The sequence below is a fragment of the Pseudonaja textilis genome, chromosome 1 (genome assembly GCF_049901715.1).
Source record: "Pseudonaja textilis isolate UNSWEBS1 chromosome 1, rPseTex1.2, whole genome shotgun sequence".
In the NCBI taxonomy this organism is placed as follows: domain Eukaryota; kingdom Metazoa; phylum Chordata; class Lepidosauria; order Squamata; family Elapidae; genus Pseudonaja; species Pseudonaja textilis.
Genome location: NC_141990.1, coordinates 230,003,630 through 230,031,442, shown reverse-complemented (window position 1 = coordinate 230,031,442; position 27,813 = coordinate 230,003,630). Strand labels below are relative to the sequence as shown.

The window sequence follows — 27,813 nt, the reverse complement described above, 5'->3', positions numbered from 1 at the left end:
AGAAATCTCCGAATCTAGGTTCTTGCTCATTGAATGGGGATATCTTTAATGTCATGCTTCAAGCCTTCAGTTTAATGTGGTATACATATATTGCACAATACTGTCTAGCACACAGAAATAATTTTGTTAAGGTTATTTATTAGCTGAAATGTATGCCATTGTTACAAAACTAGTAAATAAAGCAAATTGAACACAGTTCCTTTCATTCTAACAACTGAACATTAAAACAGGGACCCTGCAATTCTTTAGTTTTATATCATTTATTCAGACTGAGTACAGAACAAAGGGGAGTAAAGTCAAAGTAAATATGCACACATACAGACCGTATTAGGAATTCATTTCAAGAATAATTTAAATATAGAATCCAGCTGAACTTTTTATTGCTCTGCTAATTTGGAACAAAATACTTATCAATTATGATAATATAAAAGCAGGAAAAATAGAATAAGAAAACTAAGTGGGTTAATGTATATATTTTATCAAAATTAAAATAATTTCAAGTAATACTTTAACACTGCAAGTAAAACACATTATTCTACTTTCAGTCCTTTGGATTTAAATTCAGAGTGAAGAATCTGCGATAAGCATCTCCCAAATTCTTCTAGGATCATTTGTTCAGCTAAGCAAATGGAATAATCTTGTTTTTCTGCCTCTTCAGCTTGAGCAAGAAGACAGGCACATGTTGCCTCAACCACCTCCCAAGATATACACGTATTAGATTGTCTATTACAACAAAACAATATATAATTACATTTTAAATATATAAACTGATGCAAAGAGAATTACCATATATAACTATCAAATTCTAAATTTACTCCTGGCTTAACTAACTGTTCTGTGACAGATTTGTATTTCAATACTGACTGATCACTGAGTTAAGTGACAGCAGAAGTCAGTCTGAGAGACATCAAACTTTTTTTTTAATTTGCAGCTTTCTTTCTGCAACCAATCTCCTTTTATACAGGTAGCTGGAATCCTGTCAGAAAAAAGATAGGGACATGGCTGTCCACGGGGAGGACAATTGCTGAAATATGGGCCATGTTACAATGCAATCTCTGCATACTTGCAGGCAATGCAGAAGACAGACAAAAACTTAATTCAATGAATGATTAGATTGGGACAGGCATATGAAAGGGGAAGTTTTGAATTATGCACATCTTATAATTTTTGCATCTTCTTGTCTACCTAGGAGTATTGGATGCACAGGGAACAAATGATGAATTAAGCTCCCTGCTATACCCATCACTACTTGCATCTTTAATGCAGTTTTTCAGTACTTTAGTTCATTGCTTCAGAACTCAACTAATGCCAAATGTTAATTTTAGTCTTTAGTCAGACAATACCAATTAGTAATAAATGTACTTTTAAAAATATCAAACTTGGGGTATTTATTTCCACAGAAATAGGTAGGTTTCATAGTTGTCTCTGAAACACTTATATTCTTGAAGTAACTACAGGTACTATTACTGGTACTATTCTTTGAGTGACTGGATTCAATTTTAAAAACTCTAGATTATGGAGGTTTTCAGGATATTTCCATATTTTCTATTTGCGTCCATATTGTAATTCAGTATAAACAGGATAATGGTAAATTCTGAAAGGGTTCTGAATTTGTAGTTGTATAATAGCCAAAACATATGCATTTGTACATGTATTAGAAAGTACAGCTGTTACAAATTACTATGTCTGCTTTGGATAACTACAAGTGAAAAGAACAGAGGTTGGAAGTCCAGACTCAAAGAATTGTCTAAAAATATTCCCATAGTACAAAAGAAATGTCTTAGAAAAATATTACATAGGTAATTAATTTCTACCTTTCTTTCTTGGTTTTTGATAATATTTCAGAGTTAGAAAATGATTCAGAATCATTTCCTTCATTGGTTTTAAATTCCATTTGAATTGGCATATTCATTAATATTTTTCGATCAGGGCTTTCTTCATAATTTTTGCATCCAATACATTTGCAGATAGATGAACACATAATTTTAGCCTACAGAGAAACAAAATATTTTAATTCCTAAAAAGACATGTTATTTAATAAAGGTCCACAATTAAAAAAAAAATGAGATTTGCCTGTTCAACAATCCAATCATACAGTTGCTTCATTGGAAATAAATCTCAAGTCCAATAATTTTCCATTGAACAAATATTCTTTTATCTAGAGAATGCTTAAACATTTTAAAATTAAAGGAATTTGCCTAATCCCAGTCTTCACTTGCCCTACTATTCTAGCAGGTTTAAAGGGTTTGGGGTTCAAACTGTTTGGAAGATGAAGCACATATTGAAAAGAAAAACCTCACCCCGTTTTGTAAATGAAAACTTTCTGTGTCCAGAGATACAATCATAGACATTTATGATCTAAAACTATGTATTTATTTTAAATCTTTATTTACAGCTTTTCCAAATCTGTGAAGTCATACATAGCAAACAGCTCCAAGGAAAGTATAGACAAGATTAGGTAAGTTTGACTCCTGGCAATTTCATATATTAGAGCTGTATAGAGTTTTAGATTTTATCTCTAAAAGTGGTTCAGAATAGGAACATGAATGTAGCAACAGTCTGCAAAACATAAAGCAGTTCAAGCAATTTAAAGTGCAGTCCTGTTGGGATGTTGTATATTGCTGCTTCATTGATACACTGTTGCACTTCAAAATGTTAAGATTCAAACCAGAGCATTGCACAGTCCTAATGTCTGTGTTGTCTTCCTGGTTACATGTAAAAGTGACTTGCCATTATCTTTTTCTGGGAATTTTTTTCAGATTTCCCAATTTTGGGATTTCTTGGTTGCCTCTTATCCAAGTATTAAAAAGGTCTGACTACCTCCGAGCTTTTAAGGATCAACAAAAATTGGCTAGCTACTGCCATTCAGCATGCCATAGGTAGATGTTTGTCTTTACCCTGCTTGTTTTCTTGTTTGCCATTCTCTCATCCCTTTTTAACCTTTTCAAAATTAAATAAACATCTTTTCTACGGTTGTTTTCCCTGATCACATACCCTGGAGGTTCCACCAGATAAAGACTCTTAACGCTTAGTCTAAGTATTCTTCTGCTATGATAATACTTTTATAAAATTGATGAAAAATATTTTCAACAAACCTCAAAGCATTCACAGTAATTTTTTAGACATCCCGAACGCTTACAGTTACAACCTTTATTATGTCTTGGTTTAATATCACCAAGTTTTCCTTTTCCAATCTTTGGCAGGAAAGCTTCTGGATTTCTGTCAAGACAAGCCTAAATAAAGCATATTATTCGTATAGAATATACCTCTCAAACAGTTTTAAAAAATAGCAGATTATCTCTTTTCAAGAGACAGACATTTCTAAGCATACTTAGAAAGGGCTTCTTATAGACTGAAAAATACAGTATACTCCAAAGCATGTTTTTTGCCTTTGTATCCAAATTATTGCTCAAATCTGTTAATTGCAGCACCATTCCTATTATTTCCAGCATTTTCCAGTAAAGTTGAATTGAGAAGCTACATGCAAATCATCTGTGGTGAAATGAAATTGCATCAAAATGCCTGAACAGAGATATGTTTTTAACATAATTTCTCTTTCTTTAATTCAAGTGATATGTAAAAAATGAGATGGTATTAAGATACCACTACAGGTAGTCCTCAAGTTATGACCATAATTGAGCCCAAAATTTATGTTTTTAAATGAAATATTTATTGAGTTTTGCCCCTTTTTACAATCTTTCTTGCCACAGTTGTTAAGTGAATCATTGCAATTATTAAGTTAGTAATATGGTTGTTAAGTGAATCTGGCTTCCCCACTGACTTTTCTTATCAGAAGTTTGCAAAAGGGAATCACATGACCCTGGGACACTGCAATCATCACATAAATGAGTCAATTGCCAAGCATTTTAATTTTGATCATGTGACCATGGGGATACTGCAATGGTCATAAAGGTGAAAAATTGTCATAAGTCATTTTTAAAGTGCTGTTGTAATTTTGAACAATCATTAAATGAACTGTTGTAAGTCGGGGACTATCTGTATTTCAAAAGCCTGTTTTAATTAATATGTTTACTCAGTTTGATATGCCGAATTGATGAAATATATAAATGCAATTCATTTAAAATGCTTTAAAAATAACATCTAATGAATATAAAATAATTAATTTGCATATCAAAATAAAAAGAAAACGTAGTTGAATTACCTTAATAGCCTTAAACCGTTCTATTTCATGTTCTGGATTGTTATAACAATTATTACAGTTGCAATTACTACAGAAATCACCATTGGCAAAACAATCGCAGTATCTATGTTTCACAAAAGAAGTATATTAAATTGTTTGTAGTTCAACATTTTCAGATAACGCTCACTCTTATCTGCTATTTTTTATTTATTTAAAATTCCTGTATTGCCACTTGTCTTAACATCACAACGCTGGGCAGCTCATGAACCATAATAAAATCCATCAAAGCAGTAAAACTAAAATACAAAAAAGAAAAAAAAGGCTCCCGCAGTTAAACCAACAGCCCCTAACTGATCCACAACTGCAGTTACTGGGCTCCAGTCTCACCTTATCCCAAGGCCTGAAGGAACAGCCAGGTTTTCAAACCCCTCTTAAAGGCTAGGAGAATGGAGGCTTGCCAGATCCCAGGGTGCTGCAGAAAAAGGCTTGCTGCCTACACCCCACTAGAGGGAAAGAACTTCAACGACACCCACTCTACTAGACTGAGAAACAAGTAAATTAAACTATATGGATATTTATTAGTTGTATCCTTTATATATTTTGCCACATATATGGGTACTTTGAAGACTGCTAACAAACACACTTCCAGAAAATCAATCGCACTAAAAGGCTCTGGGATACATTCATATACTCCAAGCATTTTATTATTATCCCTGATTTGTTATATTTTATTTTGGGATTCCTTTCCATTACATGCTGTTGCTTTATGATTTGATATGCATCTAATTTAATGCAAAAGTTATTAAGCATTCTTCCCATCTTCACTATGAACCATGTTTTATTTAAGGTTATTTAAAGAAGAAAAAAATACAGAAAATAAAAGGCCTACATGAAGTTCAGATAAACATAAATGCATATGCTTGTGCCATGCACAATATTTAGCATATAAAAGCAAAAAGCAACTTTTTTTTTACTTAATACTATGAGAAAAATGTATAGTAACTTAGTACTCACTGTACATTTTGTCAAGATTGGTTACTTTGTGTGGTGTATTTTTTAAATTGAAGAAAAAGAAATTGCTTTGTAAGTGTAAAAGCATTTCTATGTTTATTCAAGTATTTTATCTGACTTTCCTACAATAACATCTGCATGACATATTTGAGTATATACGAAAGAAACAAATTATACTTTTCCTTTCTTACATAGGCAAATAATACCTCAGTGACATTTTTTTTACTCACAGTTTGAGGCACTGTGATTTAGTGCAGTTGCATGGCTTCTTTGATTTTGTATCCCAGGAAGCACAAGGAAACCTAAACAAACACATGTCGCATCTAAAGTAACATATTATGAAGCATTTATGGAATAGTGCAAATTAGGAAGATGACACCCACATAGTGATAAGGTAACAAGAAAAAGATAATTGTTTCATTTCCAATTCTCCATTTAGTTTCTTCTTTTGGTATACATGAATTCTATCTTTTTGGTAAAATAATTAAATTATAAGCAGAAGTATTTATTATTTAATGATGTTTAAATTGTATTACTTTGCATTTTTATTAAATTATCTAGCAATTCCAAAATATATACAGAAAAATTAGAATATTGTGCAAAAGTTCATTTATTTCAGTAATGCAACTTAAAAGGTGAACCTAATATATGAGATAGAGTCATTACATGCAAAGCAAGATAGTTCAAGCCGTGATTTGTCATAATTGAGATGATTATGGCTTACAGCTCATGAACACCCCACATCCACAATCTCAGACAATTAGAATATTACATGCAATCAATAAAATAAGGATTGTACATAGAACAATATCAAACCTCTGAAAAGTATAAGCATGCATATGTACTCAGTACTTGGTTTGGGCCCCTTTTGCAGCAATTACTGCCTCAATGCGGCATGGCATGGAAGCTATCAGCCTGTGGCACTGCTGAGGTGTTATGGAAGACCAGGATGCTTCAATAGCGGCCTTCAGCTCCTCTGCATTGTTCAGTCTCATGTCTCTCATCTTTCTCTTGGCAATGCCCCATAGATTCTCTATGGGGTTCAGGTCAGGCGAGTTTGCTGGCCAATCAAGCATAGTAATCCCACGGTCATTGAACCAGGGTTTGGTGCTTTCGGCAGTGTGGGCAGGTGCCAAGTCCTGTTGGAAAATGAAGTCAGCATCCTCATAAAGCTCGTCTGCGGAAGGAAGCATGAAGTGCTCCAAAATCTCCTGGTAGATGGATGCATTGACCCTGGACTTAATGAAGCCCAGTGGACCAACACCAGCAGATGACATGGCTCCCCAAATCAATACAGACTGTGGAAACTTCACACTGGATTTCAAGCATCTTGCAGTGTGTGCCTCTCCATTCTTCCTGCAGACTCTGGATCCTTGATTTCCAAATGAGATGCAAAAGTTGCTCTCATAACAAAAGAGGACTTTGGACCACTGAGCAACAGACCAGTTCTGTTTTTCTTTCGCCCAAGTAAGACATTTCTGACGTTTGTTGTTCAGGAGCAGCTTGATAAGAGGAACACAACATTTGAAGCCCATGTCCAGGATCTGTCTGTGTGTGGTGGCTCTTGATGCACTGACTCCAGCCTCAGTCCATTCCTTGTGAAAGTCCCCAACACTTTTGAATGGCCTTTTCCTACAATCCTCTCTGGGCCGTGGTCATCCCTGCTGTTTGTGCACCTTTTTCTTCCACACTTTTCCCTTCCACATAACTTTCTATTAATGTGCTTTGATACAGCACTTTGGGAACATTCAACTTCTTGTACAATTACCTTTTGAGGCCTTCCCTCCTTATGGAGGGTGTCAATGATGGTTTTCTGCACAATTGTCAGGTCAGCAGTCTTTCCCATGATTGTGATTCCTACTGAACCAGACTGAGAGACCATTTAAAGGCTCAGGAACCCTTTGCAGGTGTTATGGCTTAATTAGCTGATTAGAGTGGGACACTTTGAACCTTTTCACAATATTCTAATTTTCTGAGATTGTGGATTTGGGGTTTTCATGAGCTATAAGCCATAATCATCTCAATTATGACACATCATGGCTTGAACTATCTTGCTTTGCATGTAATGAGTCTATTTCATATATTAGGTTCACCTTTTAAGTTGCATTACTGAAATAAATGAACTTTTGCATGATATTCTAATTTTTTGAGTTTCACCTGTATTATTATATTGGGGAAAGTGTCCAAATATATTTAGTTCCAATGTATATAGTATTCTCATTATTGATTATGTAACAATGCAATTCTCAAGTGAATTTTCCTTGTAAAATTTAACAAAGTATCTCAGAATGTAACCTTTTGCTCACTAGAATGAAATGAAATACATCTCATTAGAGAAACTAGGTGTGAGCATCAATAAAATAAATGTACTGTATAAAAATGCTTTATTGAAAACAATTGTAAACAAAAAGTTTTTCAGTCTGTATCTGTAAATGCCTATTTCATATAATGATGCCAGGGATGTATACATATTTACAATTCTTACCCAACTAAAGTTAGTTTTGTTGGCTCCTGAAGAGTCAGATCTGAACTGCTTGTATGTATGGATCCATTATCAAGCTGCTCAAAATAAAATCCAAACATTCCATTTGCATTATATTATCATACATTTACACACTATATAATATTAATAACAAACATTAATAGTCTTAGAGAACATCATTTGAACGAATTACTATTTTAAAATATTGCCTTCATAGCAGATTGTTTTCTATTTATGTTACTACATATTGTCCATTACTGATTAGGAGCAACTCCAGATTGTTGAGCACATCCCCAAAGATCAAAAAGATTATCTGCATATGCTGCTCGATAATACGTACTACAAATGTCTGAAAGCCTGAAAAAAATGAATAGGAGAAACAAAAGAAATTATAGCAATGTAGAGAGGGTTGGAATAAAAAGAGAAGGGAAGGAAGCAATAGAGAAAAAACAAAAAGTATATTTGGGTGACAGAAATGGAAGAGAAAAATTAATTGATACGTATGTTGTAGTTAAAACAAATAATGAATGATGATGAAATGAAAAAGAGCATAAAAAAGAGCAAAGCCAAAGGAATGAGAGACTAGATAGATAATAGTAAACAGGTAAAGAGTAAGGATTAGAGTTGGCTCTATATTAAGCAGTATGACATGGTTACCGTTAGCTTGGCAAAATAAAATAAAACAATAAAATAAAATGTTATAGTCATAGAGCATCATAAATAACTTGGCAGATACTAGATGGTAAAGGGATGGCATTTTTACTTTTTGGGAGGGCAAAGCCAGGTATCTGAGAGAAATTATCCTGCTCCAGGTAAGATTATTGGCTGGAGTTATCTATTCATGTGAAGGGAAGGATACTAACTCTATTAAACAGGGTGGGTCAGAAAAATATCTAAACATTTTGTTGCTCAAGTACAATATATTATTTCTACTATGAGTGTTGACAGATCCTATACTTTTTTTGTACTCTAGCTGTTTTCCAGCAGGGCAACTTTTTCCTCCTTCTGAATTATTTTATTCAGTTTCATGAAACATGATAGTTGCCTTAGTGTATCCTCATCCTACAATGGTAACTGAAGACTCCACACAAAGGATGCCAACCATTATCTCTTAATATATGAAATTTATTTATTTATTCATACAAATTTAGAAACTACTGGACTCCAAACAATTCTGTGTGGCTTACAGTTCTCAGCATGGAAAGAAAAAAACATGCTGTTACTGGGAAGTTATTCTTAATTGCACTTTTGTAGAAAAAGTCTACAATAAAATCTCAGAAAGGTAAGTCCATACATCCAGGCAGACAATGGCAAGATAATAAAACCATAGAGGCATCCTTTGCGCAAAAAAGTGACAACATATAGTATAATATTATAAAATTAAAAAGGAAAAGGAAAATATATACATACTTACCTCCTGAGCACAGGTATTCAGTTTACCTGCAACTGGCAAAAACTGCCCAAGTACAGATGTTACCGGGTTGCTTGCATCTAATAAGAAAGTGCTCATTGAATGACATTTGGCGCAACAATATCTTCAGTACATATCTGGGCAATATATCTTAGTAACTAAGATTGAAGATTTTTGTTACAAAAAGTAACACTTGGTATTTATTGTGATATATTTATTTCTGAAATAGAAGGATATCCTTTAAAAAGATATGTATCTTACTCCTCTGACAGGCAGAAATATGCTAAAAAATCCAGAAATGCCCTTCTTAGTGGAGGAACAATATTCTTCCAAATTCAGATGCCAATAGCAACAAATAAATGTAGGCAGAAAACTGGAAAACTTGTTCCTATCTGTGGGATAGGAAACTAGAAAAGAGATTGAAAGAAAATAGGGAAAAGGCAAACAAAATAGATGACAATACTACAAAATAGGTCAGGCTGCTTATTGGTAGTTGAAGTTCTTCAAGTGGTTGTATTCCACAAATGAATTTGCATGCCTATATATTGTACCATTGACGATGCTCCAGACAGGAGGGATTATTACTATTATTACGATTTCTTACACAGTCAGACTGGATTTGGCATTTTTGTCTTCCTATTAAGTCATTCCCAAGGATCTAAGATATGCAGATGTTTTTTGATGATGTTAGAAGTATCACAGGATGTAAGCTGTTCCAAGAAAGACTCCCTTTCACAATTGACTGATGGTGATTTTGTCAAGGGGGTACTCCAGATGATGTTGTTTATTGTCTCCATCGCCCTCTGTACCAGGGGTGTCAAACTCAAGGCTTGGGGCCTGGATCTGACCCTCAGGGTGCTTAGATCTGGCCTGTGGGGCCACCTGGAAACAGTGATTGGGCCTGCAGTGATCTGGCCCACGGTGCCTTGGCCAGCAAAAATGGAGCCCTGGAGGGTCAACGTGCGTTTTTGCTGGCAGAGGATTGCAAAAGGCTGTCACAGCCGAAAACAGGAGAGAGCCCATTTTTGCTGGCAGAGCGCTCGAGCTACCAGAGGCACCTCTGACACAAGTGACGTTGAGCTGGCTAGGCCCACTCTGCCCACGCCCACCCCAGCCCCCTGAGGTCAAACACAACCCTGATGCAGCCCTCAATGAAATAGAGTTTAAAACCCCTACTCTATACATTCAAAATGTTCCTCACTATTACCTGAAATAGTTACATTCTAAAAAACAGTAATATCTCTATAGAAATGGAAGGTAGATTATTTAAATGCAGATATAACAACTTAAATAACCCTGGGTTTAAGTAAATGTTTTTTTCATAATTTCTGTGCATCATGCAAATGGGAAAGTAGTAAGTTATATTTACTGGAGATGAGTCAGGCAATTGGATACTGTACTGAAGAAAGCATAGCTCTACTAAACCTTATTACTATCGGAGATTGTGCATCCTATTTATAGTGAGTGATGAACAAGATATTTGAGAAAGAATATCAGAACAGCTTTATCTGAGTAAGTTTTCAGATTCTCAAAAGTGAACACAAGTGTGTTACAATAAAATAGTGTCTGAGTAGCAGTGGTGCTGGTAAACACTTTGTGAAGAAAAAGTGACTGCTTGCTTCAGAGGTGAAACAACATACAAAAAGTTAAGACATCTTATGAAATGTTTTTGTGCTAACCCAGTAAAATAGCTAAATACATCTATGTTAAGATATTTCAGTGAAATCTCTATTAATTTCAAAAGTGGTGAGATCAAGGTAGAATCATGGTCTGAATAACATTAAATTTCATATCACTTTCAGAAAGAACATAACATTTACATGGAGTATGAAATTTACTGTATCCATAAAAAGAGAAAAATGAGTGAAAGAAATGATCCTCACAGTTCCCAAGAAAAGTTTTTCTCAGTGATGCAATAGTCCAAAGGAATATAACTTTCAAAGACAGTAAATGAAACAGTAAAGTAGTAAGAATCACTTTTGCCATCAAAGCACGAAGTACCACATAGACCAAGGAGGACCAATGGATATACATGCAATATCTTAAGGAATTTATGAAGGAATCATGTGAGATGCTATGAAAAAAAATGAAAATCTCTACAATAGAAGGTGAGACCAAAGATGGTGAAGAAAAGGCTAACCTCATGGCATAAAAAGAAAGCAGAATCTTGAGAAATTGTAACCTTGCATTAATTATTTTTACTATTGTACGAAAGCATACTGTCTATCAGTTCATTGATATAGGGATCATTTTTGGGGTGGAAGAATTCTGTAAAGTATGCTAAGAGGAGAGGGAAATCACAGAGAAATTGTGTTTGTGTGACTTCAGAGACAACAGAATTTAGATATCAAGCTTGGCACTGGTGAATAAGAAATACTATGCAGGAGTGGGGAAATCTTTCGGATATTTATAGAAAAAGTTGGGTGGTCAAGACACAAAACATGTAATAAACTAGCATATACAATCATTTTTGAACTAGAACTACAAATAATTAGTTGCATATATAACATTACACTATCTACTATCTATATGTTCTGACCCAACCTGGTTCCAAAAGAGCAAACACAAGACAAAGGCAGCAGCCCCTACCTTTTAAGATTTAATCCACGAATTCTATTTCTTCACAGATAAAAGGCTGCTTCCAGGTAACTAGTTCCGACAAGAGCCTTGCCAAGTTGTTTGTCAAGGCTGCCAAAAACCCAGAGATAAGAACTAGTTTCCCAGTTTTCAAATAGTAATTATGATGTCCATGAGGCTGAGTCTCAGAGCGTCTTTGCCTTCTGCAAAGAATGCTTCTTCAAACCTGGCTTTTATCCTCTTGAGGGAAGGGCCATTACCTTGCAGCCTTACTCCCGAGTTGCCTGTGCTGCTGTAACTGCTCTCTCCTATGAGCAATCCTGCGTGCACGTGCACTTGGCACAGGCTCCTCGGGAACCTCATCACTGCTGCCAGTCCACACAATCTCTAAAGGCAGCAGTCCACTGATGAGTTTGTGTTTGCAGTAGCTTCATCTTATATAGTGTTGTGGTTAGCTGGCAGCAACTCGTCCTAGCCCATCTGAGTCCTTGCTGTCCGCACCTGCTGCCAGCTAACCACAACACTATATAAGATGAAGCTACCGCAAACACAAACTCATCAAAAGTAAGGAGGAAAAAAGAAAAAAAAAAGAAATCAAAGAAGAAGCAAAAATTAAAAGATTTAAAAACAGAAAAGAAAGAAAAAAGTATAAAGAAGTGACTTCTAATATATTTCAATGTTATAAGTACAAATATATATTTAACCTGTCTCTGTAAAGTTACATCATATTACTCTTCTTTCTTGATCTGGTGCTGGACTTTATAAGCAGGAACAGCAAGGAAGTAAGATTCAGCTAGATAAATGAACCAAGAGTTGGGGTTACCTCTTCCATGGGGAAGATGGAGAGCAGTGATAAAAAAGATCAGATTTAATTGCCCTACTCAGTAAGGATCTTTGCCAGCAGGGAATAGGAAAGACCAATCAAGCAAGATCTCTTTTTAAGTCAAAGGAAGGAGGAATAATACCAGGCAAGAAGAGATAATAAAAAGACTGAAATGAGAAAATATCTCTGTGCTCATAAAAGAAGATATGAAAAAGGAAAGCAGGATGGGCTCTTAATTTAATCATCCTAGACATGTTTTTGAAAAAATATTACGCATCAGCCCAATAATAAAACTAAACATTGATATATTGGTTAATGAAAAATACTGTCACCCAAGTATCAAGGTAAGAACTATTTTGTAGCTCTTTTTTGCAAATAGCTGTTCAAGTATTTTTTAATATAATGCATTGTTTCATGGCATACAGTGACACTTTTCATTTTTTATTCAGTTTTTGTATTAATATATGGAAATACTTTAGTGTTATGACCCTCGGGATAATGTACTAGTACTCACGTGATGATACTTTTTGGCTATCTCAGTCTAAGATCTTTCCAATAATGAAAGAACTGATCCAAATCCTCCTGCTTTCTTTTTTCTTCCTTCTTTTCTTTAAACGTAGGAAAAACTTTAAGAGAAAGCTTTATAGACATTTGAAGATTATTTCTGCACAATGTGCTTAAATTGGTGGTTACAAGAAAAAAGGCAAGGTCAAAAATATTCTGAGGAAACAATAGCAGAATGCTCTGACTGAGAGGAGCAGAAGGTATAGTTCCCACGATTTTCTCAGGTAAAATTTCACATGCGGGAATGATGACTTGACAGTAACAACTTGACTATTATTTCTCTTTCATGAGGGGAGAAATTTGAATTCCAAAGTGAATTATAAATTGCCTAAGTGCCCAATTCAGTATAAAGATAGTTTCCTTTTATTTTTGGTGGAAGACAGAGAATATAGCATTGTTATTGTTAATTTTCAGTACCTTCCATGTCAAATATACCTCTCTGTTCTGTTGGGCCTTATTAGCAAAAAGGAGATAGAAAAATAATTCTCACTCATGTAGATAAATTGCTCCCACGTGTAAAACCTTGCATCATAATCAGTAAGCTGCTCAACCTCTTTTCTTTTTCAAATCAATTTCAGAATTCTGATTCCTCAGAGTTAGAAGGTAACTCTAGGCTGTCTTAGCACCACACACTGTGGCAATAAGATTTAAAAAAATAGTTAATTAATAGAAAGCTAAATGCGTCCACAGAACTTGACAGTTTTGTGAAAATGAAATGACTGCAGTGCTGTGTTTCTTACTCTGTGCATTATATATGGACATGCAACATAATGGTGCACATATACAATAGATAGCTTTAGTAATGACACTCATTTTGTCATTTGTCCCCTTGTCCCTTTATAGATATACCCCCAAAAGAGAAAATTTACAAGCGCAAAGCAGTTTTCTATCATAGAATAAGGTGAAACAAAATTGAAAATAGTCCCCACCCCCAAGATATTTCCCACTTCACTGACATATCACTGTCTATTGGAGCAAGCATGAAATACAGAAATAAGCTCCCCCACTGCAGGAAAAATAGGCATATTGTACAATGATAGATATTACTTCCAATATCAAGCTGTATTCATTTTTTGTGTAGAAAGCATAAAAACAAAGAATGCATGGTAATGTAAAAGAAAGGAAGTACTTCTTCCTTTTTGAGACAGGAAGCCTCTCTGAGGAGAGAACAGGTTGCCCAGAAAATGTGCTGCTATTCTCCTGTCTCTTCAAGCCCTCTCCACAGTCAACAAAATTAAGTATAAAAACTGAGCTGAGAGACAGCCAGGGGTGGTGTGGGATGGAGAGAGAAAAGGGTGTGTGTTTGTAAAGCAATCATAAAGACATAATTTTCTCTAGCAGTATTTGGAAGCAGGAAGAATAGGACTCACCAGGAGTAGTAGTTGCAGTAGTAGGCTTCACAAGAAGTCCTAGCTCTAAGGGGGGAATGGTGTAGTCCTAGCTCTAGCAATGGGGGTGGGGTGGTGAGTAGTAGATAAATTGCAATGTTTCTGTATATGTTGTCTGGGGTGTATGCTGTGTTGGCTCTTCTGTGTCTTGCTCCCACAGAATTGGATATAGTTAAAAGAACCTGAGACACATGTTATGGTGGGATATCCATAAACAGGTGGGGTATCTAATTTGGAATGGCAAAAGAAAGAGAGAGAGAGAGAGAGAGAGGGAGGGGGAGGGAGGGAGGGTACAAATTCTCCTTACAAACTACTACTACTAGAGATAGGTATCCACCCTATGCCTGAAGTTAAACCAAAGAGGGTAGAGCAGCCAGAAATGGGATTAGGTTCAAATAATTGGGCCAATATCATCAGATAAATATTAAAGCAACAACAACAAGAAAGGCTTTGATTGAAGAACAGCTTTGGAGGAAGACAGAATGAAAAATTACAATGGGAAAAGAATGAAAAAGGCAAAAAGAGAATTTAGGGACTCACAGATTTATTTAAAGGGGCCCGATCCAGGCACCAGAAGGGGCACAAATATTTCTTAAGTTTTTCAGAATACATAGAGAGGGGATGGTCCCAAATACATAAACATCCCTAAGATGTCAGAAGTTCTAACATAAAAGCATATTTTACCATGTTTGAAAGAGTCGCTACCTCTTGTGAATGGGTCGCCTTAATAGCCCGATGTTTAAGAGAAAAGGCTTTGAGAGCTTATAATAACCTTGCGGCAAGAGAAGTGATGGATCACTCCCATTTTCAAGAGATAATCCTACACAGGCATGAAGTAACTCCTACAAGTTTAGAGGCTACACATATGACAAATATGAAGGAATTCATGATTTGTGCACAAGATTAAATACTTAGATAGGAAATGGTTGAGGCTAGATAAAAGGAGCAAAGAAAGTGGCAGAGGAAGTAATTTTAGAACAATTTCTACAGGTACTCTCTACCAAAGTGAGGTTTTGGGTACAAAACACAACTCAGAAACAGGGCAGTATAATTGAATGAGGACTACACTGCAACAAATGGTCAGAGGATGTTAGAAAAATAGAGAAGGAGAAACAATAGGAAAGCCTGTTCCAGAAAGAAGCTGAAAGGGATAAAGGTGAAAGAAAGAAGCCTTTAGTTTCTGCCCAAACAAAAAGGGAGCATTGGGAAGTCACAGACCTGTGGTTATTACAACTGTGGGACTTTTATCAAAACCAAAAGCCAGAGGAAACAAGGACTGTTTGCAGTATGCAAGCATCTCTGGGGAGAAAAATTATAATCTCAGCAAGTTAATGGGGTCATTGTTAGTGGATTAATAGGTAGTGGGAATAGATGAATGTTGGTATATTCTCATTTAGTAAAAAAGGTAGCATCTATGGAAAAAGAGTCCCTTACAGGTATATTTGGGCAAATTGAGAAGGTTCCATTGGTTAAAGCCAGAGTGCCTATATGGGGAAAGGAAGTAATAGTGGTAGGAGTAATCCTAATTTATATGTAACCTAATGATTGAAATAGATTTTTCACTTATAGAGGGTTGAACTCAGAAAAAAGGATTCAAGAAGGAGGCTAAGATAGAAGGTGTAACCACAAGAGCCCAGTCTAAGACAAGGATGGAACAGAAGCAGGAAGTGAAGGAGCCTGGGATTTGTCCTAACCATCCTGGTTTTATAGGAGAAATGAGATGTCCTAGAAAGGATTTTTTTTTTCAAAAGGTTGACAAAACTAGGGGTGAATTCATAGGGACAGACACTCATAAATGGGAAATTCACCTGGGACATTTACAAAAGAAACCAACATTGTTGGCTAGCAGCAGAAAAGGAGAGAAACAATACCCAGATTCTAAGAAAAATCAGGGTTGCTGTACTGAATAAGAGATTCAAGGAACAAATTGAACAGGTAACAATTCGCCAAGAAATATACTGCAAGGCGATATTGGAAGCAGCCCATGAAATTCCATGGTCTGGACATATGGGTAAGAATAGGATCACATACAGAATCTTAGATTTTAGAATTTTAGGCCAGGGATCTTTAAAGAAGCAGCCCAGTAATGTAGATCCTGTCCTATGTTTCAATTGGTAAAACCAAAAGGGGAATATGATAAAATTTCTATAAAGAGATTGCCTTTAATGTTACTTTTCTAAAATAGCTATGGACATTGTAGGCCTTTTGCCACAATCTAGTAAATGAGTATATTCTATTTATCTGTGATTATGCAATTCAATATCCTGAAGGGGTTCCATTAAGGAATGTGATCACCCAAAAAATAGCGAAGTAGCTGGTCAAAATCTTTAAGAAGAGTAGGAATACCAAATTAGATCCTTGCAGATCAATGATCCAATTTCCAATCAGTGCTGCTGTATGTGTAGACCTGGGAATAAAAGGGGCACATACAAGTCCTTATCCATAGGCAAATATTTTTATGGAAAGAGTGAACCAGACCCTAAAAATAAGTTGAAGAAATATGCAGGCCAAGACTCAAAACATTAGGATACATGGCTGCATTTTCTATTGTTTCCCTACAGGATACTTCCCCAGGCATTAACAAAATTTAGCTCTTTTACTATATAGAAGACAACCTTCAAGAGTTTTAGACATTATTAAAGAATGGCGTGCTGTGAAAGCTTAGAAGGCCCTAAGAACTTAATCAAATATATATTAATGCAGAGGAACAAGTTAACAGCCCCAGGACACACTGCCCAGGAATATTTAGAGATAGCCAGGGAATGCCAGAAAGACACTATAATAAAGATTTAAAGGCAAAGCAATTTAATTTAGGAGATTGAGTGCTACTGTAATTATTTACTAAAGAAAGCAAACAGGCAAGATTCCCACATAGTAAAGAGAAGAACTGGGCCAGTAAATTATGAACTTGAATTGGAAGGCAGGAAAAAGAATCCACCATGCCATCCTCCTGAGGAAATGGCACAATAAAGCTAAATCTGGAATAGCTTTGTTTGTTCTAAAAGGCATCCAGAATTGTTGAATTAAGCTTGGGAGACAATACTGCAACCATCCCATGGAAAAATGCAATTTAATTTAGTCCTAGAGGACCATCAAAAGAAAGAGATAGAAAAAATGTTGGGACTGTAAATATATATGTTTACCATATAACCAGGTGTAATTATCTAGTAGAACATAAAATAGAAATGGGGAAACCGGACTGATTAGACAATGTCCGTATAGGATTCCTGAGCAGTTGAAAGCTGTTACAAAATAAAATAGAAAAGATGCTTTAGATAGACATGATAGAACCATCTCAAGGTGACTGGCCTCTCTAATTTTATTGGTCCCAAAACCAAATGGAGGCATATGATTATGTGTAGACTTCAGACAAATAATAGTAAGAAAAAACACTCACTTTTTTTAAAACAAATTTTTTGAGTTACATGCAAAATGTCATAACTTCAATATTCTATGTTACATGCTCAGGAAGTACTCTAGGAAAATCTGAATTGAAAAGCTGGAGTATCATTGGTACTGTACTTAGCAACATAAATATTTAGCTTTATGAATCAGTAATGTAATTTCGTATTGGTTAACCTCCTATATCTGTGATGGCGAACCTATGGCACACATGCCACAGGTGGCAAGCAGAGCCATTTGTGCTGGCATGCGAGCTGCAGGCAAACTTATCACGCTGTGCATGCACGTGCCTCACAGCTGATTTTTGGCCAGTTTGAGGCCTTTTTCGACCTCCCCCCAGAGGCTTCAGGAAGGCTTCTGCAGGCTTTTCAGACCAAAAACTAGGCCCATTTTGTCACTTCCTGTTTTCATCACTTCCTAGTTTTCAGCCTGAAAAACCTGCAGAGCCTTCCTGAAGCCTCTGGGAGGCTGAAAAAGGCCTCAAACCGGCCCAAAATCAGCTGTGAGGTGCAGTGCAGGCAAGGGGGCGGCAGGTGGGTGGGTGGGTATTGCATGTGTAGGAGGCATGGGTGTGTGTGCATTGCCTTCTGGGTGCTGGCACACGAACGCGAGTGTGCAAGAGCACGCACAATTTTTAGCACAGGAGCCTAAAAAGGTTAGCCACCACTGTCCTATATATTGCTACAATATTCTATAAGGCGACGTAAAACACTTATTGTATTTCCTAACATGTGTGCACAAACACATTTCCTGACATATGCATATTTGTAATAAATTGCATGAAAAAAGCCCTGGCTTATAGAATGTTTTGCTACTATTTCTTTTTATTGTGCTCCCTAGGGTCCACTACTTGGATTCACCTCACCATTATTTTATATAACTTCTGTGGCAAGCTACCACATTGAGAGAGGCTAATCTATTTTTAAGTTGTTAAGGGTGTTTTCTTATTTGCTTGTCTGTTTATTATTTAATTTATATGCATCCCATTTCATAGCAACTATGTGCGGCTCACAATAGAATAAAAAGGTAAACAAAATACAAAATGATTAAAATTAAAAGGGTTGAATAAGAAACTAAAAACCAAGAAAATGAGTGACATGGAAGTGGATATAATGTCAACAGGCACCCCAATATAGCAAGCCCATATCAGGGCCCCAGGCCAGCTGGCAGAACCAGATTTTTCAGATCTAATAAATTAATTCTCATTTATTGAAAGAATTATTGGCATATATTATATAAAATAACATTTTAAAATTAAGCAACAATATATACTTTCAGGTAGTTTATGGTGGAGGTGAGTAAGGAAAACCTTTAAACATGTATGTTCAATATGCTCTTAATAGTTATTTTAACAATATTTTCTGAAAAATCCCAAAATGCTTTATTTTGTTGTTTGCCTTTGTACTGTTCAAAGAGAATGATTGCTATGTACAAGATACAGGTTATTAATACATAAAATGTTTTTCATTGTTGATAAAAGAGTGACATCAGGTGGATAGTTTGTGCATAAATACAGTTAGGTTTTTTTAAGTTTCATCAGGGCCTTTCCCCTTTCATAATATATAAATTCATATTTTTATTAACTCAGTTGAGAAACTTTCTCTTCTCCTACATTGTTACTTCTATTATGGTAACAGTGCATTTTCTTGAAATTGAAATTGTTATAATTTGGAAAATGTAATGGTTTTCTCAGTTTTGTTGCCCTATAAAAATTGTGGTAAATATACAGGCATGACCAGCATACAATAATACAATGTATATATAAAAATGTAATAGAATAAATCTAAATAGGAGCATGCATTCTGTGGTCCTTTAAATCAGAGACCAGTGAGGGATGATGGAATTTTTTGGTGAAAGATGCCACAGATTCTTGATCATTGATAAGCCAAGAAAGGATAAAGTTTTTGAAGTTGGCCAATGCACTTTAATTTACTTGGAAGGAATAGGTTCTCAATGGATAGGCAGGTAGGCCAATCATATAAAGTGTACACGATCACAACATGATCATGTCATGCACAGGGGTGGATTTTTGTCCCTCCGTATTATTATGGCTTGAACAGATTGTACCGTAATGTTCAACATATAAATGTATCATTAGAGCTCAATATCAACATTTGAGATGTACCAACATAGTCAATAGATTGAATATCAGAAACAATATATCTATTATATATACTTACGCTGTTCTTGATACTGGGGAACCAAATGAATAGCTTTCAATTCTCTTGTCTCAGTATTGTTTACACAAAGTATATGAGTGCCATTTTTCAGCTGACATATTATCTAAAATACATAACCAATTATTAGTTTGCTACAATTTTCATTCTATGTGTAGCAAAAAACCTGTTATTTATGTAAAAAGGACTCATTAAATTCTTTACTTAAAACCAGCTTATTAATTTGTTAACACTTAATATTTGTGTAGTTTTGGAGGAATATACACTCATACTTAAACAATGCTCAATACTTTAGATTTCTGTTTATTGCACAATACTGCAATCTTATGTACATTTATTAGGGAGGTCTTATTAAACTGAGAGGGTATTATTACTTCTGAATTATAGATTATAAGACTGAGCTCTAATCTTTTGCATTAAATAATGAAAAAAGAAGTCTGAGTGCTTGCATGCATGTGAGAAGGAAAACCACATCCTCTCCATGCTTGCTAGTGGCTTGTACCTCCAATCTACTTTGTTCTACCACTTGTGACTTTCATGTGGTTAAGGATTGCCTATTTATATTATAAAAGCAATATCAAGCTTTTAAAAATATTATTGTGCCATTTAAATAGCTAAGTCAAACATAAAAAATCTAACAAATATATAGATGACTTGAGAATTTTTAACAAAAACATGCAACATTCTCTAATGCAAATATATATTGTTATTATGAAGAAATTATATTTACCACTTGAGGAGTGGAATAATTTCTCTGTGAATAAGTGGGTTCCTCCACAACATTTTGGGTAACTGCCAGATTTTGGGCTGCCTCAGCACCATTTGAACTGTGAAAAACACCTTCGGTATTATTTACTAGGAGGCTTACAGCTGTTTCTTTGATCTCATTCTGAAATGCAAGCAATTTAATATTTAAATAGGATAGATTATATTAGAATATTAAGAATAAAATCTAATAATTTACACAGAATATGTTGACATTGATATGTAAATAAGAATTTCAAATTGCCACTGTTCTTAATTGTTATTAAAATATTTTTAAAAGGAACATTTTCATTTTCTTTTTAACAGATGGCTAAAGAGTATCAAAGAAAATATAGCAGAATTTTTTTTTAGAACTTCTCCAGAGAAATGCCTGCTTTGAGCTGTAGCCATTTGGTTTTTAAGGGTTTCATCAAAAACCTCTACATAGTTAGCAGCTGTAAGACAGGGCATATTTATGTTATTTTTTAATTTAATCTATATTATGACTGTTTGCTTTTAACAGTCCTAAAGCAGATTCTATTAGGATATCAGACTTTGTCTCTTCGTTTACAATATTTATATTCTTTTCCATTACCAATCCTCCCCCTTGGAATAAAAATGATACAATAAAAAGGATGAGCAATACAGTAACCTATAAATGATTAATATGTATAATAAATAGTCTGAAAACCTAATTCAGGTATATATAGGTATGGTACATAGAAACAAAGTTCAGCTTCAGAAGGTCTTCAAATAGGTGATCCTGCTTGCTGGTAATTCATAAACTTCTATTAGATGTTAAGATAAATGTAAAATTAATACTTACAAATGTATCATAAACAGGATCTGCATCTTGAGGTGAAACACATATACCATTGCAAGAGTCTATTGTACAAAACAAATGTGAAAAATGTAAGGACAAATTATACTATGTATAAACTATTGAAATCAAAAAGCAAAATAACAGTGGAAGTATCTGAGATAAATTCACTGAAATACTTTAAATGTAAAAGATCGAAGATGGCATAGGCAACTCTATTAAAAATCTTAACCTTTCTTTCTAGGTTCACCTGAACCTTAATCCCATTTTAAATAGATTTTTTTCCCCATTTGCAATACAATTTATTCAGGTACAGAAGAACTGATATTTTAAAATCACTTACCATCAGAGCAGCCTGATAAGATTTGTGACACTGTAGAATTATTAACAATCCCTTTGATTTGATCACAAGAAATAGTGCTATTTGCATTTGAAGGAGTTAATAATGGTCTCAGTACCTAGGAAACAAAGCAGGCATTCTGCTGAAGTTTTAAGCTATTTTTTACATTGTAAAAGAAAGCCTTTAATGATTATCTAATATTGAGTTTTCTTTAGTAGAAAATATTTTCTCATCTAAGTTGTAGAACCTCATATTTTCTGTTCCACTATCTTTTGCAGTTATATTGTGTAACTTTTCTCTATTATCATAATCCATTGTTATAGACTGTCCCAGATCCCCCATAATAATTTCTGAAGGGAGTGAGGAGTTTAAGATTGTTGGGTATATTAGTAATAAACTGAGGTCCTGATATAACCTTTCATTAACATATTCTATTTTGAAACATGAAAGTGGATGGATACTAGAGTACTTAAACTTTCATAAGGCTTTGCACAAATCTCAATACTTCCTGAACTGATTTAGGATAAGAAGAAAGCTCCTTTTATGGATTAGGCCAAAAAGTTACAGAACAGGAAGCAGTGAGAAAAATACTTTTTCCACAGTGAAACGAACTGGCTGTGTTTGCATATATGCATAAACAGAAGAAAACAGCATCCAGATCAGTTTCAGAAGCTTGGAAAAAGATGCCTTTGATCTAAATAATTTTTCAAAAGTGCTTTGTTTCCATGTGTTTGAATAACCTGTTTCAGTCTATTTGGACAGCCAGTCCTATAAACTATTAGTTCTTGCATTGGAAATGTTGTACAACAGCAATGACTAGAATGCTCTAACTTATATATGGATGCACCAGAGCTTTTGTAACTTTAGATATTATCTGGATTTGGAATGGAATAAACCAGATTCAAAGGCAACATACTATCAATATCATTCAATAGAGAACAAAGGTCATTTTGCTCTGGTTATGATATTCAACATATATTTTGTTGATCATTATGATGCTGAATATATTTTTATAAAGTTAACATGCTTTCTCCCTCAAATTAACAGGATTTAAATGATAAAATATTATTTTAGGGCTAAAATATATAATTCCACATCCTGTATATTAAAAAAACAAATTGTTGTTCCTTTTGGTAACCTAATAGCTTGTAGTTGTATATTTAAAATGTAAAACATTTTAAGTACTCCAATTTGAATTCAAAGCAGGTATTTTGTACTCAAAATGCTCAGCAACTCATAAAAATTCAAAATAGTTGTTCTGAATTTGAGATAGAACACTTTGAGTCCAAATCATTTTAAATTTAAAATGTTTTATATACCTCCAACAGATTCTTTTCCCATTTTCAGCTCTTTTATCTCCAAATCTGTTTTAATGAAACATCCTGAGGCAAATGTGATAAGAGAAACTTGTGTTGCATAACTGCATGATGCATTGTGTTGCATAACCGCAGCAATCTTAAAATTTTCAGATTTAACCAGCAGTACTCAATGATATAGTTTATTAGTTACAATTAATATAATTAGAATATAATAAGGTGTAATAAATATAATAGCTATGGTTTTTCTAAATGGTAAATGGAAGTACAATCTTACTGGTGTAATTTCTGTATTTGTACTGATTGTCTCATCAGGAGTGTTGGTGCCAAGAGTTAGTACAGCATTTCTATCTTGTGTTGTTAATGAAGAAAATTGAACACTGCATGAATGTAGTTGCAGTTCTGGTAAATATGCACATCTTGCTGCTTCTGAAGAAGCCTCTTCGGGTAATTTTTCATATTTTCCAAGATCTTCATCACAATAATCTTGTGTTGGCTGCATTTTTACCTCTAGCACTATGTTTTCATTTTCCCTGTTAAACGTATGTTTCAAATGATCAACTGCAGTTTCACCTGTGCAATTTAAATTAGTATCTTGACTACAAAGGGCTCCTTTTTCAACTGGTTTATTTAGTAAATCAATCTTAAGATTATGCTTTTCAGAGTTAAATGCAAGTCCTTTATCTGTTGTGGAAATTCCAACAAGACTTAGATGATTTTCCGTAGGTACAGTTAAAATTTCAGACTGGCTATGTTTCATCTCAATGGAAATGCGTCCTAAAGCAGTTTTCATCTTGGTAAATGTATTAGCTTCAAAATAAGCAAAAAACAATAATATATAAAGCTCTCATCATAAATTTACATACACTCTTCTCCATATATAGTTGGACAGTATATTAAATATTAAGTTATACTCTATACATTAGATATATTCATTATACTGTATATTAAGGCACCGGACTAGAAAGCGGTAAACCATGAGTTCTAGTTGTGCTTTAGCCATGAAAGCCAGCTGGATGACTTTGTGCCAGGCACTCTCAGTCCAACTCACCTCAGAGGGTAGTTGCTGTGGAGACAATTGGAGGAGGAAAGAGTGTTGGATATGTTCATTGCCTTGAGTTATTTGTAAAAACAATAAAGGTGAGATACACATAAAATAAACATATAAAACATCATATTCTAAGTAGATGGCAATGCTTTTTTTTGCAAATCTGTATATATAAAAGTGAAATACCACTCACACATCATCACAAAATCTCCAGAACTGTAAAGCCTTCAAACTTGAAATTTGGCACATAAGGTCCTCTTGGCTTCTAGATGCTCACTAAGAAAGGATTTTTCGAAATGACCATCAGAGTATTAGTATTTCATATATTATTATTAACATGCTCTGATGCTAAGGAGTTCTACTCCCCCTCCCCACCTAAAAAGAAATCTGTTCCAAATGCAAAACACAAGCAGGAGTTTCAGTTTCAGAGCTGCAACCAGCATTAGTTACAGAACAGTTGAACTAAGCCACGCCCAGGCTCCTTGCTGTCTCCTTGCTCACACTGCAAATATTGTTTCAGTTCCCAAACAGCCCTCAACTCTCTCACACACTGATAGGACACTAGCCAGATGAATACTGATGGATGCTGGTAGGCAGAGGCAGAATTTTTTCCCCTTGTTTTCCTCCCCCAAAACTAAGCCCCATCACATAGTTTCATAGCGAAGCACAGGTATAGAGCTAGTTATGTTTAATTAGTGTTACATATTTGCATTTTAAATGCATTAATATGAGAAACAATCACATTGTAACCTTTTTCTGTACATCTGAAATACTAAAATGCTTTCTTGTAAAAGAAGTGTAATCTGTATTAGACATAGGTGAAGGTTTTATTCTATTGTACCTGATATCTTTGTTTTTATGAAAATATACACCTATCAATATAATTCTATATTTCAGAAATTTTAATATGTTGCTTATCTATGAACTACTATAATTCTTTATCATGACTTTTAACTGGGTGAAATGGTGTGTAATAGGGCACAATTTTTGAACCAAAGTATCTTAAATGGACTAACTTACAGATTGTGCCCAAATCCAAGACTCCCGATTCTTAAGGAATGAAAGTTGGAAGTGTGGTCATGTAATCTTCATTTTCAATGTTCTGTGACAGCTACCCAGCCAATCTCACAATCCCTTGCTCCCCATTCTGACAACAGCAGGCATTTATTTGCCTGCTGGGAAGGAAAGTGAAAAATTTCCATGCTTGCTATTAGATTCCCACAGGGAACTCAGTGGGGAAGCCAGGAGGAAGTTGGAAGCTATTCCTGGTCCTACTGCTTTTTTGCGCAGCCTTGGTCAGTCTGTTTCTCTATTTAGGTAAAGAAATATCTCTGAAACAATGACGGAATGGGGCACTGGTTTTCTAGTTACATTTGTAAAATGAGCATATTTATTTTCATATTCTAGACTAAGGTCAGTTAAGAATTAAAGTACATAACAAACAATCATGGTTTCCTATCAGGTGGCAATTTTGTAAAGCTTAATACTGAAATAAGATTAATATCAGAATGAAACAATTTAAAAGTGAATTCCCATTTCAATTTGTGAATTTTTAAAATTATACTTTACTAATCCATATTCCTTGAGGTATACTGAATTAACTATGTACATGCTAATTGCTTCAAGGATATTATAGACTTTATACTGCAAAAGTCATATGATTCTCTCATTGAAATAATAGCTGAAGAACTTGTTAGGAGTATGCTTTGATATCTAGAATAACTTTCTATCTTAAAAGAAAATCTAACACAGACATTTATTTCAATTTAACATATGGATTGGGTATATATCCAAAGATTATATTCCTGTGCTTAGAGTCCACATGTTTTTATAGAACTTCCAAATAAGAACAGATTTTGGCAATTCAGATAGTATTTATTATAATTTACAGTCTCACTTGAGTATAGTGTTTTGACTACGACCTCTGATATTCCCAATTTTCTAAATAAATACAACTTATATTATGAAGTACAATTTCAAAGCAAACTACACTGAAATGCATATAGTAAATTAATATTATATATGAAAATCTGCAAGAAGCTAATATAAACCACAATTACAACAAAAAGTATAGTTAACTGATATATTGAAAAATATTTTTTGATATCAGCTTTTCAAAATTTTCAAAGTATTATATCCTCAGCTTTACAATACTATTTTATCTGGGTAATTTTTTGCTTTATGATTCTTCTACAGTATTCTACATGAACAGAAACCGTACATCAGTGGGAGGGGGACTACATTGTATATTAACTTTATTTATTGTAGATTATTTAATACAGGCAGTCCTCAATTTAGTGACCATTTAAAGTTACATCACTGGAAAAAGTGAACTAAAACCGTTTTTCACACAACCATTGCAGCATCCCCATGGTCACATGATGAAAATTCAGATGTTTGGCAACTGACTCATGTATGGCCATTGCAATGGCCATTGCAATGCCCAGGGGTCTTGTGACCACATTTTGCAACCTTCTGACAAGCAGCCATTGCAAAAACCAGTTTCACTTTAACAACTGTGTTACTAATTTACCAACTGTAGTGATGCGCTTAACTGTGGCAAGAAAAGTCATAAATGGGGAAAACCTCACTTAACACTTAGCAACAGAAATTTTGGGCTCAATTGTGGTCATAAGATGAGGACTATCTGTATATACCATCAAATTCCACAGGCACTTATGGTAGTGCACACTACAAACTAAAGTAATTGTAAAATACAATAATATAAACTGTATTTTTTAAAAAAATGATAGTTTAACAGTTATAAGAGATGTACCAATGAAGATTACTCTTTGAACAGCTCAGATTTTAATTAATTTTCTGCTAAGGTATGCAGTGATAGATCTGAATTTCTGGTGGAAAACTTCTTTAGGGTACCAATGCTGATAAACCAAAGATATAAGAATGAAGGTGAATAGATACAATATATTGATAGTGTGAAATGATTATACACAACTACAGAATTTCATCATGTGTACCAAGTAAATCAAAGTGGTCTTATATGTACAGCTCTTCAGGAATGCTTTTTCTGCACTGTGCATGATGGAAATAATGGTTATACACGCAGTTGTTGGATCGAAGATGGGCTGCCTCACACTTTACAGTGCCGCCTACATTGAAAGGACTTGCGGGTACGCCAGGGTTTAATAAGCGTGCATTATCTTTATCTATCTATACCCGTAAGTTCCAGCTGCTGGATAGACTAAAACGCGTTATCTCAGGAAAAGGGCTAAAGATTTGATCGGATCCCGCCCCCAATTCAAAAAAATGTTTCTCCAATCTGTCGGGTGGGTGGGGAGTGTGCGTGCGCAGGTCATAGGAGACGAACAAGCCCTGACGAATCATTCGTACATACAGTACAGTACAGTACAGTACAGTACTTCTCCGTTCCTCTGCGTCTCTCCCGCTCACCTTCCTCCTCGGCAGATTCCCGCCTTTTCCCTTCCATCACGCTTGGCGAGCGCCTGCTCTAATTTGCGGAGGAAGAGCCGTTGGGCGGGGAGGGAGGGAAGAGCAGCGGATGCCTCGAGCTGAGGCGGAGCCTGGAGGGCACGCGCTGGTTCCGGGTC

General features: G+C 35.0%; 1 protein-coding gene across 4 annotated transcripts; it reads right to left on the bottom strand.

Moving 5' to 3' along the window:
• Positions 1–118: 118 nt before the first annotated feature.
• TESMIN (testis expressed metallothionein like protein) lies at positions 119–27,813 on the bottom strand. 4 transcript variants are annotated; one of them, XM_087920908.1, is made up of 14 exons: positions 27,656–27,813; positions 24,248–24,309; positions 23,474–24,006; positions 21,884–21,998; positions 21,547–21,605; positions 20,707–20,865; positions 19,980–20,082; positions 9,049–9,125; positions 7,638–7,711; positions 5,383–5,454; positions 4,163–4,265; positions 3,096–3,233; positions 1,815–1,990; positions 119–723 (listed from the first exon to the last, which is right to left on the bottom strand). In XM_087920908.1, exons 3-14 carry the CDS (start codon positions 23,987–23,989, stop codon positions 531–533), a joined length of 1,785 nt encoding a protein of 594 aa, XP_087777034.1. In that variant the 5' UTR covers positions 23,990–24,006; positions 24,248–24,309; positions 27,656–27,813; the 3' UTR covers positions 119–530. The 4 variants fall into 4 exon arrangements, with proteins under 4 accessions (XP_087777034.1, XP_087777033.1, XP_026562246.1 ...); XM_087920907.1 differs by lacking the exon at positions 24,248–24,309 and having other exon boundaries at positions 9,049–9,080; XM_026706461.2 differs by lacking the exon at positions 24,248–24,309 and having other exon boundaries at positions 27,656–27,780.